Consider the following 15,679-nt stretch of genomic DNA (forward strand, 5'->3'; position numbering starts at 1 on the left):
TTACGCCAACCCTTTTAACAAAAGATCTTTTTGCATGCAGCTCCTGTGCACAGGGCTCGAAGCAAATAATAAAACAAAGCAAAAACAAAACAAACAAACAAGAAAAAAAAACTTTCCACCTTAGATAAGTAACTACATCAAAGCAAAAGAATCAAGAGGGGGTTTTTTTGGTTGTTTTTTTTTTGCTCTTTTCATTCTTGATTTATATATTTTTCTAATACTCTATTTTTAAACATATTTTTAAACAAGGAAAATGAACTACACCTTTTTAAATCACTGTCATAACTATTCCACAGGTTAACTCCTCTAACAGAAACACATCTCTGCTTTATTTTTGTCCTCATCTTTTTTTTTTTTTTAAAGAAATCTGTTCCCCTTAAGTCATTGTGATGTCTTTTTCTCACACAGTAGGCATTGTTTTTGTGCCACGTTTATTACAAATGCAGAATCTGAAATTGGATAACCTTTCGCTGATAACGCCTTTTATTGACTACTTAGGCAGCTACTAGCTTTACCCCCAAATGTTAAATTAATTAATCGAATTTATAGTGAACTAAAAAAAATCAAAACATGGCAGATTTTTTTGGGTAATTTTCAAGATAACGGAAATAGGTGTGAACAGAACAATAACTTGGTTTATTTTTTATTTTTTAAAGCCAGCCACTACCTTTACCAAGTCTCCAAAATTAACAATAGTTTATTTTCATGGTTTTCACGCTTTTTCACATTAGTATAGCAGAACTGTGGTGTAATGGGAGTAGTGTATACCAATTGTGCGTTACTTATTTTAAGACTTTCGTCTAGTTGCAAGGGACAAGCAATTGCTCATAAAATACTGCATACTTTTATTTTGAAGAGGGAAAATTGCGTCGTGTCCGGCGCTGTGGCTAGCTTGATCTAGTTGCAGACCTCTGCCTTCTCTCTGCAGTGCAACTTGCCTCCACCCACTCAAAACAGTGCGGAAATACCCAGTGACGCACTTGAAAGAAACTGAAAAATAAGTGAGTGGGAGAGGCAATAACATAACTCTTGGCTTTAGTCATAACCTGGAAGAGTCTTAAGATTAAGATCCAACTCACTTTTTTCCTGTCTGTCGGCTCTTCTCTCTGTAAACAGACACAACATACAGATCTTAAGTTTACCAGTTTCAGTGTTTTTCAGGCCAGTCCTTCACACACGGTCTTACTTTACACGTTTCTGGTCTGCTGGTTGCACTAGAAATCAGTACCTACTTAATACAGTGTGATAATAGTGACAGGGCTTCAAACGCCTTTTTTTAAAACAACGATTATTTCACCATGTTGTTTTAGTCTAGTTGAAGACAAAGTAACGTGAATAAAGGACTGATTTTGCTCTAAGAGACATATCCTGGCCAGAAGGGGGCGCTGGAGGTGAATAAATCAGGCCCTTTAAGACACCTGTCCTTTGATAGAATATGGTGAAAACGAAAACTTATTTTCTTAGTGTAAACGATGTTCCATTATAAATAGAGTATATCTAATGGTAATCTTCGCATCGTTATCATTATGATTATTGCTGTAAGAAGCACTGGATTAGCTGATGCATTCAACGCAATCGAAAATCACACGTAAAAAGCAAGAGTGAATATGCTATTGACCATCTTTTTTTTTGGCTACCCTTCTTTTCTAATACAAATACATTTTTGTACCCTCATATCATGATCTTTATGGTTGAGCCAGGCTTTATATAGCAATGGCTGAATATGAGGATTGAATTAGAAAATGAGGAGGAAAAAAAGTATGTGAAACTTATGAGCAGGATTACTATGTTTTTAAAAAATGTCCACTGTTCTCCTTTCTGTTCTAGAAACTAAAATATCCGAGGTGTAGTTGAATGAGGCGTAATGGCCCTAAATGGGAGGCCGCGAAAGGGAGGCGGTTTCTGTGCGGTGAGGCGGTGTCTGCCCTGCCTGCTTCAGACTGCGGCGGGCAGAGCTGTTCGTTACAGAAATGGCGGAGGGGGAGTTGGACGTCGACTCGCTGATTTCCAGGCTTTTAGAGGGTGAGTTCACAACCAAGTTTTATTTGTGTATTCTTGTTTTGCCCAGTGTTAGCCCCTAATACTTATTTAGGTTTTATTTTTGACAATAAAGGCCCGCTTTACGTGTTAGCGTTGCCCGGTTCTGGAGTGAGCAGGATTGGTCCTCACTGTCGTTAACAACAGGCACACCTTTTTAGTCAGCAACAGTCTTTCTTTCACGGATCTTTTTAGATTAATTTGTAATTCATTTGGATGCAACTATGTTCGAGCTTTTTTGTAAACTGCATTTTGAGGGTTTTGGTGATTAAGTGGTAAGAAAGTTCTTGCTAGTGGGCTGTTTGTGCTTCGATGGAAGATAATGTCAGACCTATCTTACTATCCATCTTAGACTAACTAGCTAATAGTATAGTAATTAAGTGCTGTCTTACTCACGTCACAGCATTTGTGTTATCACTTTGGAATGCACCAAATGAAATACTTGACAAGTTGCTTCTACTGTCTTTTAACCTATTATAGTCTCTGCTCCTTTACAAAAGCTCTGTTCAAAATACACGGTGGAGGGCGATAGCTTCAGGGGCAAATGCTCAGCAAAAGTTGACATTTCTTTAAAAATAAAGTTTAGATTGATGATTGAGTGTAGCCGAAAGTGTCCCAACAGTTGCCCGATCTACGAGGAAGCAAAATCTTGCTTCTGATTTCTAAAAATTGGGTTTGTCTTTAATTCTAAGAAAAATTCAAATTTTTTTAAATGGGATTTGGCTTAAGGGTTTCTGAGCTGAAGACTGCAGCTCTGTTGTTTTCTGGCGCATATTGCTAAGTGGCGATGTTTACACAAGCCACAGGCTTCGGTAGTATTCCCATTAAAACATACTTGTAGGAGTTCAAAACCTAAACCAAACTTTTAGCTCTACTACTCCGTGTGTTTTCTTATCCATGAACCGGTGCATATAGTTTGTTCAGCTGGCCTTTTGATCATAAAGAACACACATTTTGTCAACAGTACTACATTGAATAGGAATCTTTTCAATACTAGCTGTGGCTCAACTTTATCCAGAGAGACACTTGTTAATTCTGTATTCTGTCATAGCTCACATGCATGTGGACTTTTCTGCTGAGCTGTTGTGTAAAAGTGTTTTTGCCTCTACTCCATTGTTATGTGTTGGCTAGCAGCAGGGGATGATTTCTTAGTGCTAAATGAGGGATTCTGACAGACAGACGAGTTGATGTCGATGAGAATTTCTTGAAAATAGATTATAAACAGGGAGATTATATCTCTCTGAGTCAGTGGTGAACAAGCATTCATGCCAGATCATCTCATGCACAGCAACTTCTGCTAATGATTGAACCCAGTGTAGATGTACAGTGCATGTCAGTATAACTTAATCATCTGGACTGACGGGAGCAGTGACATAATGGTGCTTGTTTTCTCTTTGTGCGTGATATGTAGAGTAACACAGTACTGTGCCTACAAGAACTGACTATAGTATACTCGCTTCGTGTTTAGCAGTTAACCTCATTGCAGGAATTTGGAGGGATCTGGTCCTAAAAGCTTCCAGATGTGAGCCCTCAATGTATCCAACTATCAATCTCCTTTCATTCACTTTTCATCAACAACCATTTGAAAATGTCTGGCCTTTTTGTTGGGATGAGCATAGTATCAGAGGGGCATCATAACTGAAGGCTTTTCGTTCTGACTCATAACCAAAACTGGATGTATACAAAAACAGTTTTCGGGTGATGGGTCACAAATACTCGGTGATTAGTAATAGACGGACTGGGTACATTTGAAATGTCTCCTAGTATCGCTGCAATGTCCAGATTTTGTTGAGCATACTTATTTCAGTTTGGATGGTGTGATAATGTTTTTGTAATGAGATTATCCGACATTGTTTCTGTGGGCTTTTTTTTTTTTTTTTTAAACAAAAGGTTTTGAATCTTATTAAAACAGGGCTGCAAGTAAATCCAATGTTCCTGCATTTAAATTACTTGTTTACTCCAAAATGGAGTAGGTTACTTTTGTCCAAGAATAATTTGGGACTCCTTTTAGCATCTTTTTTTTTTTTTTTTCAAATTTCAAAGCCAGTGTTTATTTTCTTATTCATGGCCAATCCAGTTGCTATAATTCTGAGACTGCAGTTGCTGCTAAGCAGTTTGCAGCAACCCTCAATGTCACTGAGCTGCTTCCCCAGAGAGTCTTTCGTCCTGCGATTGGACAGACTCAACACCACCACCGTGGACTGCATCTAGCAACAGTAGTCTTCGTCTATTCTGGAAGTCCTCTGTGAGCTTCTCTAGAATCTGTGGCAGGTGGAGGTGTGGTTTATGTGCCGCTATGCTGAACACCGCAGAGCAGGACAAGGAATACTGTCGCTTCCTGTTGATCTGGATAGTCGAATTGTCTGCTGTATGATGTCCTAACTGGGTAGACAGCTGAATATGAATAATGGTCACAAACATTGTGTATTCCTATTATTTAGATTTGTAGACATAATCATATGCATCAACCTGCTCTCACTGTAAATCCAGTTTAGTTGTGTGGGGGAAAACTGTAAAAGGTATTGGATTTTCTGTTATGGATTGTAAAGAAAACCTTTACACATCAAGTGAATTTTACGTAATTGGCTTTCATAAAAATGACCAAACACTTGGTTAAGTAATGGTTAAGCACCATCAAAGAAGAAGAAAATGTGTATTCAGATTCATGCGAGCATTCACTTTTCTGTCCTTGGTATCAATCATATTTTGTGCTTTACTACAAGTAAATGTTCAAGTGTTTGTTAGCAGGCCACACGTAATTATAGCACAGTGGCAAGTATAAAAATATAATTTATGCTAATGTTAAAGTGGGACTTTAAAATCTGTTTCTTCCAAAAACAAGTGTGGTATTTAGAATTTGTTTTTAGTGTGGAAAGTTCTCACCAGCTAGTATTTTCCATTTAGGAAAAAAAATGTCCCAAAAAACACAATAGTTTGATTCAAACACTAAGACAGATTTAGGCCTAGACTGGGCAGAAATACAAGCCTGAGCACTCAGAATGTCCCTTGTGGATCAGTTTGTCTTCAAAGGGTCACATTTTATTTTAAAAAGTGACCTTTCAAAAGCACAAACTCACACAACCCTTGATAATCATCATCTTTAGTTTACTTACCCAGGTTATATCTACAGGCCGCTTTCCTTTCAAAATTTAGCAAGTTACCCGTCTGTGGGTCTTTTTTTTGTTTTGTTTCCTCCCGATATTCACACGAAGAAGCTTAGAATCACCTCCACGCCAGGGAGCCGTTTCTTCTTTTTCTTTCCTGTGTGAATAAAATTAGATCTTTTTGTCAGTATAGGAAGGGATTTCCTTAAGCACTTTAAAAGTGTGATGGTTCACTTTTTCTGTGAGGGCTGGTGGCAGGCAGAGAGCCACATACTCATGCACACAGACGCACATATGGAGAGTTCGCTGATCTCCTATTAAATGTCAACAGCCACAGCTGTCCCTGGTAGAAATTAACCTACCCTCTGGGTGACACAAACATACAGGGGAGAGGGGAAAATGGCAATAAGGTGGAATTTGTTGCTGTTCTAACTCTTGAAAAATCTTCTAATTTTCCTTTTCATAATATTACATATTGCTTTTTCATTTCTTGGACATGTGTGGAATCCAACTCTTTCATTCAAGAGAGATGTTATAATATTTTTCCACATGCAGTGGCAATAAAATGCTTGTATTTTTTTAATCAAATATCTCAGTACCCTGTATTTGTTTTCCCTTTTCATGTATTTAGGATAGGGCTGTGCGATATGACCAAAATCTCATATCCCGATATAAGAATTCTATCGTCGATAACAATATAAATCACAAAAATGTAACATTTTCTGTAAATTATGTGAATCTCGGGCAGCTCGACTTGCGGGAAGCGTTTCCAGCTGCGCGTCATGTAGCTGGAATCGAGTGTTTTAACAGATGCATGAAACTATACATTTTTAGACATAAGTTGTAACAGCCGCCGTTTTCTTTGTGAGTATTTATTACATGGCGTGCTGCGGGGAAAAGCCTGTTCTAACGTTTGAGTCTAAGGTTTATTTTTTAGCACCTTTTTTTTTTACTTCTCATCCATAAATAATCTGCTCTTTCACATGATTCAGTTTATTTTGAAAAGTCTCAACAGGATCTTGAGCTTTATTGTGAAAGGTTTATGTGGTACATAAACAAGCGGACACGCGGTGGTGTTACCGTCGTTGTTGCTAACCACAATGCATAAACAGTCGCTTGCCCATCCGTAGTGTGGTTATATTAAATATAAGAGAAAGAGAGAGCTTTAAGAAATTAATATAGCCACTACAGTGACCATCAAAACGATGAAAAAATATTGCCGTAAACAGTTTATTTTGGGACACCACGAAACAAACGATAGCGTAAAATGAAACGATAAATGTTTTTATATCGTTGTCCATATATATATATATATATATATCGTTATATCGAACAGCCCTAATTTAGGATATCAAAGATATTTACTTTCTGTGCCATAATCCCTTAAAACTACAGTCATAGATGGGTTCCTTTCCACAGCCAGCTGTTAAAATGTCAAAGTGTGCCAGTTATTGTGGAAGGATGTCCCATTAAGCTGTGCCATTCACTTTCACAGGCAGTTCATTTTGAAAAACAAGCAGACCCAATAACCTTGCAAGTAATCAGCATCACATTTTCAGCTTGATAGTAGTAATCTGAGGGAAATGATGGGTGATAAGCACATTTGAGTGGTTAGGAAGACCAGGAAAATCTATACATGTCTGCCTAATCCGTTCTAAGGGTGTGTTTCAAGTATGTTTTTCTCAGGAAATGACATGGCAAGTCTAAGCCGGGGCAGGAGGATTTCTATGCCCGCACGCAAGGGCGAAATGTTTGGTCACTGTTAGAGACTGGGTGGGGACTTGAGGGGCGTCCATACAGCAGTTAAACCTCTACGAGCTGACCTGCTGGTTGTGTAGAGGAACACAAAATGTTGTTGAGTATCAAATCCTGACTGCTGTAAATCAAATTACTGCAGCATGCCACTTGAATTAACGCACACGTGACTGAACAACCATTTATTACGTCTAGCTAATGTTCGGTGCTGCAGTTAGATATCCAGTTGTGATCGGTAGGCCTGCTTTACTGTAAAATGCAGCATTACATTGTCATATTATCAATCAGGTGTTAGTCAATCGTTCAGTACTGATCAGTCAGCTCCTCGCCATAAATGGGGTTTCCCCTGCTGCCTCTTACTCAGTCATTGTTTTCTTAGAGAGTCCTATAACATGCCTGTTAGGGTTGGACCTATGATGCATGTTTTGTGACAAAGTTAAGACCAGCATCACTCCCAGTTTGTCAAGTTTTAACCCAAACTGCATAGTTGTCCTCAAACTCATCGATCAGCTTGAAGAGAAAAAAAAAAAGGAAGAAGAAAACTCTGAACTAGGAGTCTCTATCTCCTATGTTCTGTGTTCAGGCTCGTCATTTATTTCGTTTTAGTTGGTTTTCGGTATGCACAAATTTATCTGCAAATGTGTTGGTGTGTCTAAAGACAGACACACACTGAAGCTGTGCTTCAAGAGTGGTTTGGTGGAGGGGTTGACAGGAGTTTCTAGCTGACAGGCTAAACCTGATCAACTGACAGCATGACTTACATCACTGAAGCCTCCTCAGTGGCATAGCAGGCAAAGCATGCAGGTTTCTAGCCTCTCAGGTTTCATTTGTCACTGTGTACAACAATGACTTGTGATTTACTGACCTGTGACCAGTCTTCTGAGTCAGAGTAGAAAGGTAAGCAGCACAATGGTGTGTACCTTACTTACTAAAGCTATTTGTCTGTATTAAAATGCCATTTGGAGGTCTGTGTGTCTGACAGTGGTAATGTTATGCAGTCATATTTTGCACTCCTCCCTGAGGACGCGAGAGTCCTGTCTGTCATTGTTTTGCATGTAAGAACGGTGGTATCCCAGTTTGAATGTTTGTATTAAGCCACACCAGTGTGGTCATGCAGGATCAAGCTTGTTGTGTTGCATCAGAGCCTGCATGCATATTTTATTTTTTTTAAAGCACTGCTGATTACTAACACTGCAAAGTTACCCACAGCTGCCTAATGTATTGTGTTCCTGGTTATAAAAATAAAAACAAAAACAAAAGAAGTACGGTTTAAACAGTTATGTGTCTAATCAAAGGGTGGTAATGCGGTATTATTGTGAGGTGAAAAGATCAATAGCAATGCAGCCACATTACACAGGATTGCATGACACCATGGTCTGTTTGAAATCAATCAGCCGTCTACTGTTTTTGTATGATCCACAGCAGCTCGTGTCAGATTTCGCAGCAACTCGCTGTGGTTAGTTAGATCACATCTGAATTGACCCGGAATTGTTTAGAGTTTATAGAAATCTTACATTTGCATTAACACAGTAGCAAGCAGTAGTATGCTTTAGGGCTGGGCCATATCATACTGTTCACGGTAATACCGGTATAATGTTGGGCAACGATAAGAAAATGAAATATCGCGATAGAATATAGATAAAACGCGCATGCGTGGTGCATTTGTTTTCATACTCATCCTTTTTAAGTTTTGTGGATATTATACACGGTTATGCTGAGGATCTGTCGGCCAATTTCCACTGGAAATGCCTTTTGGTTAAACTGTCAGCAAGGAATTTGTCTTTGCACTGTTAAATTTTTATATAACTTTAATGCACATAAAAAACAGCTGCTTGTTTAAGTGAAACTACATTGATGTTTTGTATTTAGCGCTAATAAAGTTGTGGAGTTGTAAAGTATTTTGTCTAGTGTCAGTTATATCGTTATCGCAAATTTTCAAAAGTATATCGTGATAAATATTTTTGGTCATATCGCCCTGCTCTAGTATGCTTCATATAAGTTGCGGTATTCCTTCCCTACATTCCTGTGCACAGTTTACTGGCCAAGCCTTGTGTTTTCTTGTTTGTTTGTTGAGTTCTCTGCACCTGCCCCTCCTCCTCTTTCTCCTCCTCATTAGTTTATAACCATTGCTGTACTGTGTCTCTGTGCTGCAATCGAGTAAAGCAGCGATTACAGGCCCCAGCTTTTCCAGCATACACATGTTAAGCCCACACTGGCTGGCCTTTAGTGACAACAAGCCCTCTGTCTGGGCTGCCAGCACAGGTGGCCCGTAGGCTTTATGTGGCACAATCAACGCCACAGCCCCATGGATCAGCCAGTAAGGGAGAGGGGAGGTAGGATGGAATTTTTATTTATTTTCTTCTTCTTTTTGGTCATCTTGGTTTATGGGCAAAAACAGCAGCCAAGTTGTTGTCAAATTGGGAACATAAAATCTCCTAAAAGGTGTTTGTGTTTAGATGTCCATGTTTCCTGAATTTGAGTCACTCCTTTACCAAGGAGCCACCATTTAGTCCTTACAGTTTTCAAAGATGACAACAGCACAATGACAAATAAGCCAAGGGGGTAAAATGCGCAGTGAGAAGAGTGTAGTGCATCTTTAATTGCATATTGTTTAGATGGCCTCTAACTGTAAGATATTTTACTGTGGTGATGATACCACATACCATATACTTTCTAGACATTTAATATGAGTATACGATAGCCTTTATGAAGGCTATCGTATGAAGCTTGAAGCTATTTTCTTTTCTTTTTTTTTCTTTTTTTTTAAAGAAAAAGCTTTAGAAGTCATATTAAAGAAGACTTTTTGGATATAAGTCATAGTAGTCACTGACTACTGGAATTAACCGATAAATGGCTATTCTGCAATTACACTCAATAAATTACTGTCTGAGATGCTTGCATATGCCAGTCACACCTTTTCCCTGCACTGAGCAATGTGAAGTTTCCTGGATAGGCGTCAGCAATATGCTATAGATAACCGACTAGCCATACAAAAATCAAATGTCTGGCACTGTAAAGAACAAATGCAGTCATCCTGGAAGTGGATCATCATCTGCTATTTGAAAATGCTTTGGATTTAGAGCAAGTAGTGATGAAGAACAAATTCAGCGAGTGCTGTAAAGTTGCCACAAAGCAATATATAACTTATTCAAGTTCCAGAAAACACGTGACGAATCGCAGCATAACAATGGCCAAGCAAAGCAACGCAGTGGTTGCTAATGTGAGTCATTCAACATTAACTCAGACATCTTCTGAAAGACATACTGGAAATGCCAACAGCAACCTAACTATTGCTTTCCACTTGGGTAAAGATGTGTCTGATAAACACAGTGAGTAATGAAGACGGGCATGCTGTTACACCTTGCACAAATACTTTTCTGTTGTGCAAATACCTGTACTATATGCAAAATGTCACATGGCTGTTGAGTACTTCTATGTTACTCCTCTGTGAACTAAATCCCAAAAATAACAAGTTTCAGTGGTATTGATCTCTTTTCTTATTTGCAACAATGTTGCATTTTACTGTTATTTTATTTTTTTTAAAGTATTCTCTATAGATTTTTGCGACCAGCTTTGCATCTTCTGATACCATGTCTGATTGGTGTAGACGACACTCATAGGGATCATTTTATGTTGAAAAGAGTCATGACGTGTGAAAGAGCCTGAATCAGGAAGCGAAAACGGATAGCCACCGTCGTGAGACCTGTTATCTCAAACTTGGGCATTAGGATTATTCGAGCCAGTGTAAATCCTGACTGATGTGTTTTGCTGTATTTAGCTTTGTTTTTCAGGCAGCGTGAATTTATTTGTTTCTTAATTGTTTTTACAAGGAGTTGCTTGTGTTCCTATTTTCAAAATTTCTATCGGTTTGACCAGTTCGGAGGTTTTATCATTTTAATTAGCATCTGGGTGTCTGTGTGAGGAAAGTTCATCGCCGTCTGAACTGAAATTGAAGCACTTTGACAGCCATTTAAAGTAACTTTTTTATTTTTATTTTCCTGGATTCAATTTTTATTTTACAGCTATTCATAATGCATATTTGTTTCCTCGCTGTCACCCTGCTTGTTTGTGTCAGATGTAGTCGACTGCTGCTGTGTTGCGTGGTGTTCAGGGTGCTGGCGTGGCACTCTGTTATGGAAACAACAATGGTGGAGCCTGTGTGGCGGGGAGCGTTCACCCCCTGGCACCAAACATGGCACAGAGAGCTCACCCAGGCTTTTCAGCTGCCTAGCTATAAACCCTCCCTTCTATTCAGTCCCTCGTTTGCAGGGTCTCAAGCTTCAGTGTCAGCCTACATTTTTCTCCCGTTTCTCTACTCCTCTCCATCTCTCCCACTCTCTCTGTCTATAGCTGTGTCTCCTTTTATATCTCCCCCAGTCTCTCCTCTCAATTTCGTCCTTTCTTTCGCCCCACAAAGACTGCCATTCACTGTGGCACTTAGAGACGAACAAAACGTCCTCTGAAAATCTAAAGCTTGCCCAGAAATGCCATCGCAGTTGGATTTCTGAGTTAAGAGTGGCTCCCGCTCCTCTTGCCAGAGTTACTTTGTGTTTCTCGTTCACTAAGGGGTCACTGTTTTCCATCTCTCCCGTGTGGGAGAGAGTGGGATGGAGGAGCAGTTGAGAGCTGCTGGCCTTGTGCCCAGTTGGAGTGAATGGAAGAGGAAGGCTAAAAAAGGTCTGACACGGCATCTTTTTTGGTGCTGCAGTGTCTAAAAACATGCACAGTCATACTTGCTTTAAATTCATGAGTCTACCCAGTAGAACTTTTGAATCCTTTTCTTGAAAAGGAGAGATATTCTGTTAAAGTTGAAGTTGCCAGAAAGTGGCACTAATGAACTGACAGTGTGAATTGTGACATGTGGGCATACTTACAAAACATAGACTTTGCAGTCACCTTCAGTTTTAGCTTTGCACTACCTTTCTAAGCCATAATGCTGATGTGTCATGGGTAATTTTTTTAGTGCCTTTATTTGACAGGTGATACCTTGCAAGAGAGCTAGGGTGGTGAAATTAAATGTGGGACTGTGGTGTTAGACCATCGAGTTGAAAAGCTTGTTTATGTTTTTCAAGTTGATATTGAGATGCGTACTTGCAGCATGCTACCTATTGAGTTTGAAATGGTCATGTGCCAGCTCCAGCACAGAAACCTTCCAAAAGGGCCATCCAATGTTTTGAGTGGTCTTACTACAATGCAAGTTCAACAAAGTCAAACATTCTTTGCCTTTGCAGACTTAACAAAACCAAAAACACCAGCAACAATAGGTATAATGATAATATTAATAATGATAATTATATAGATAATAATTAAACTAACCAGTGTAGAAGACCCAGAACCTAAACATATGAGGGGAAAAAAATGTTTTACTACTATCGTGAAGCCTACCTGTCTTATAGCTTCTGCTGGCTTTGTCGGCTCACCCCCTCGGCCCATGTGCATGATCTATTGGGGAAAAATTGGCTCACGCTAACACTGCAATCTTAAGAGTCCCTTAGAAACCAGACACCATTCGGAGAGAAACTTGAGCAACTTCAAAAGAGCTCCCTGTGTTGAGTTGTGTGAAAATGTCTAATAAGACATCAGAGTCTTATTAGAGCAGCAATACTAGTGGCATGTGCTGTGACTAATATGCTAGGTCCAGGTACTGCAAATGTGCTGTTAAAAGTTCCTTAGTGCTGTGTAGCTGTGGGCAATATGGACTTTATATTTTATGATGATATGTTTACAAACAATGTGATTTAAAACAAAAAAAAAAAACATACCATCATGACATGTTTCCTAATTTGAAGTGTGAAAACCAGGTGCCAGCAGCAGTAGCATTATAGTGGTAACACAGCTAGTCAACGTAAGAACTCAGGTGGCCTACCCTTGGAAGTATAAAATAACTGCTTAACGTTTTAGTTTAAAACTAAAATAACTAAACGGCTCTATTTTCCACCATGCAACCACATCAGTGATGTTCATCTACTGTTTGTTGCTGCTGTCTTATGGAATGAAAGTGCTCCAGCAATCCTCTGTAGAGTCAGTTGTTTACATTTGCGTCACACATCTCCAGCTGCTGGTATCTTTCCTTTATAGCCAGGCTGCATTTGACAGCATGTGTTTGTCTCAAGTAGTGAAACAAGTGTATTGTTTCCACATTTACCTGGAACAATTGTCTTGCATATTTTGCAAAGTTATGTGCTTTGTTGGAGGTTGTTTAAATAGCTACCTTTGTCACTACTACATCATCACCGGAAGCCGAGACAGGGCTCTTGTTGTCAGATATGCTTGGGCTTATCTATTGTTGCACGTACTAGGAAACGTAAACATGTGGCATTGCTGGAGCAATGTTGTGATGACATTTTTTTTCACAGACATTTATATAACTGAGTATATTTACATTTCACTACAAAGTGCACCATTTGTAAGATACTGTTTGAGTCGAGATGAGAATTGTCACAACTGGTACTGTACGCTCAGTGCAACGTCGGGTAAACTGAGGCCAAGTTCACTGATGCCTGTGCCCGATTGTTCTCGGGAAACTCCGCTGTGATGAACTTGGAACAGTTTCAGTTGACAGGGAGTATTGAACAAGTTACTTAAAAAAAATAAAATTAAAACGAAAGCTAATCGGTGACTCAGCACTGATTCAAAAACACTGATTCAGTGAAACAACATGACCACTCCAAACAATCCTTTCAGACCCAGGAAAAACAAAATAATCAAGTAGCACGTATAATAACACTGGGCTATATATAGACCTATACTGAACCTGCATTAAGGATTACAAATGTAGATCTCATGGAAAAATAAGTAGAATTTGCTGACTTGGAGTAGTCACGCTTATGGTTTGCGCTGACATCTGCGCGTGTTTCTCGCTCATGTATCCTACGCAGCGCTTTTCCAGTGCAGCTGACAGCCATTATATTGTTGTGGCCCTGAGTGCGAGCTCTGGCCTGCGCTTCATTAGCCTGTTTCTATTCCCATCACATGCAGCAGAGCCTTCAAGCACTCCCTCTCTGTCCTGACTGACTACTTCCTTCATACAGCAGCGGCCATATATGGCAATGCCTTCCAGAAGGAGAATCTGTCCGTAACTAACTTATCTTTCACTCGCTCTCTTTGGCTCTTTGTTCAAGTAAGCCCTCTCTTAAATGAATGGAAAAATAGTTGACCTCTTTGACGCTTGGCAAGTCATTTACAACCAGCGAAGCAGAGGAAATCACTCTCAACCAAACCCCTTCCTTTAGAGAACGACCACGTTTTCCTTTATAGATTGAAAAAACAGTGCTTTTCTATTTCTTTTTTTTTTTTTCTCAGATATGAAGATGTTCACTTTTGTCAGTGGTTAATATTAGACTACCATCAATTTTGGGCAACACAGTCCACAAAGATTACAGTTGTTGACTCTGCAGATAGCTCTGGCCTTGATATGTTTGCAAAACTGATCGGGCAAGCCTGGCCTTACTATGTAAGGTTTGACTGTGTACTCACACACCCTGTCACGTTGTTGCTTTATGTGGCAACACCTCTCTGGTGTGGTTTATTACGCAGCTCAATAGATGGCTGGGTTTTTCTTAAGATCCTCCCAAATATTTAATGAGTCACTGTCACAAAATGCTGGGCAGGAAGAGTTTTTATTTAACAAAAAAAAAACCCTCCCAGTTTGTACCTAGAAATATGACAACCAAAGAACGTTAGGTTGTTTCTAATGATATGTCCACACAATGAGTGATGTGCTCATCACACATCTCTTTGAAGCTGAAGTGGTCCATCCAGGGTCTGGTTGCCTGGGTAACCCTGTCCTCTATTTACTACTCTGTCAATATGTGAATCGCCAGCATCCTCACCTCTCGCTGGTAGTCAATTCAGTCGTTCGCCTTCAAGTTAACAAAAACTTTCTTAGACTCACTCATTTATAGTCATTAAAATATTTTTTATGGTCTCTTGTTGCCATGTTGCTGAGCTTTACAACTTTATAGTTTATAAGTAACATTTAAATGTCTACCATTCAAACTAATTACTTTTTTAAGCAAAGGGTTCTACTAGTTAGAAGAAATCAAAATGATAACATATTTAAAACGGTAAAAACAAGCAAATGTCAATACTGTTTCAGGTGACTGGTCTCCAGTTATGTTCACTACGGGTTGGGTAAACCATTGCACAGTGTTAACAAGTTTAACTGTGGGTCTGTGCTCTGCTGCTTGCATAAACACAATCCTAATAATGTCTCTAGTATAGCCACTGGAGTTGAAGTATGGCTCGGAGTGCAACCTGTCTGGTTTTTTAATTAGTAAATGTATATTTCAGGCATGTTAGGCCACCCTGTGGAAGGGACACTGGGGGAGTGCCCTGTCCCATATCCAATGCCATATTGCAGTTTTAAGTACAGTGATCCAGAGTAGCTTTCGAATAATAGTCCTGAGAGCCAAACAGGTTTGGACTGCTGCTGGTTGGACAAAACAAGACCTCAATACAGGACTCTGGATAAATTCAGACATCTCGCAGACAATTTTTGCTTCTGTATTTTTAAAAACTTAACTATTGACAACAAGCCTTAAATCCAGAGGGTCACATTAGCTAAACTTTAATTTTTTTCCTTCAGCTTAGTGTATCATGATTTACTTTTACAACTGCATGGAAAGATTTTTATGAAATGTTGGTGAATGTATATGTTTGAAATAAAAATGAACTGAACTGAACTTCTCTAGTGAGCTGTGTTGATGCATTTAGTTTCACAGACGCTTTTTCATCCAAAATTGGTTCCCCACACTTGGTACTAGAAAGGTTCTTTGGGTTTT

The 15,679-nt window shown here is 39.2% G+C and overlaps 1 protein-coding gene across 1 annotated transcript in view; it reads left to right on the forward strand.

The window, feature by feature from the left end:
• Window positions 1–1,888: 1,888 nt before the first annotated feature.
• The window catches only part of LOC146580661 (serine/threonine-protein phosphatase PP1-beta catalytic subunit), a 28,875-nt gene continuing 15,084 nt past the window's right edge, over window positions 1,889–15,679 (forward strand). Inside the window, exon 1 of the mRNA XM_085267422.1 lies at window positions 1,889–2,022. Coding sequence (XP_085123548.1) covers window positions 1,971–2,022 — 52 coding nt within the window. The 5' untranslated portion in view covers window positions 1,889–1,970. The remainder of the gene's footprint in view (window positions 2,023–15,679) is intronic.

Source organism: Mchenga conophoros, linkage group LG3, assembly GCF_057382185.1.
Source record: "Mchenga conophoros isolate Kocher_MC1m ecotype Shallow Benthic linkage group LG3, M_conophoros_male_GT1.1, whole genome shotgun sequence".
NCBI classification, from domain to species: Eukaryota; Metazoa; Chordata; class Actinopteri; order Cichliformes; family Cichlidae; genus Mchenga; species Mchenga conophoros.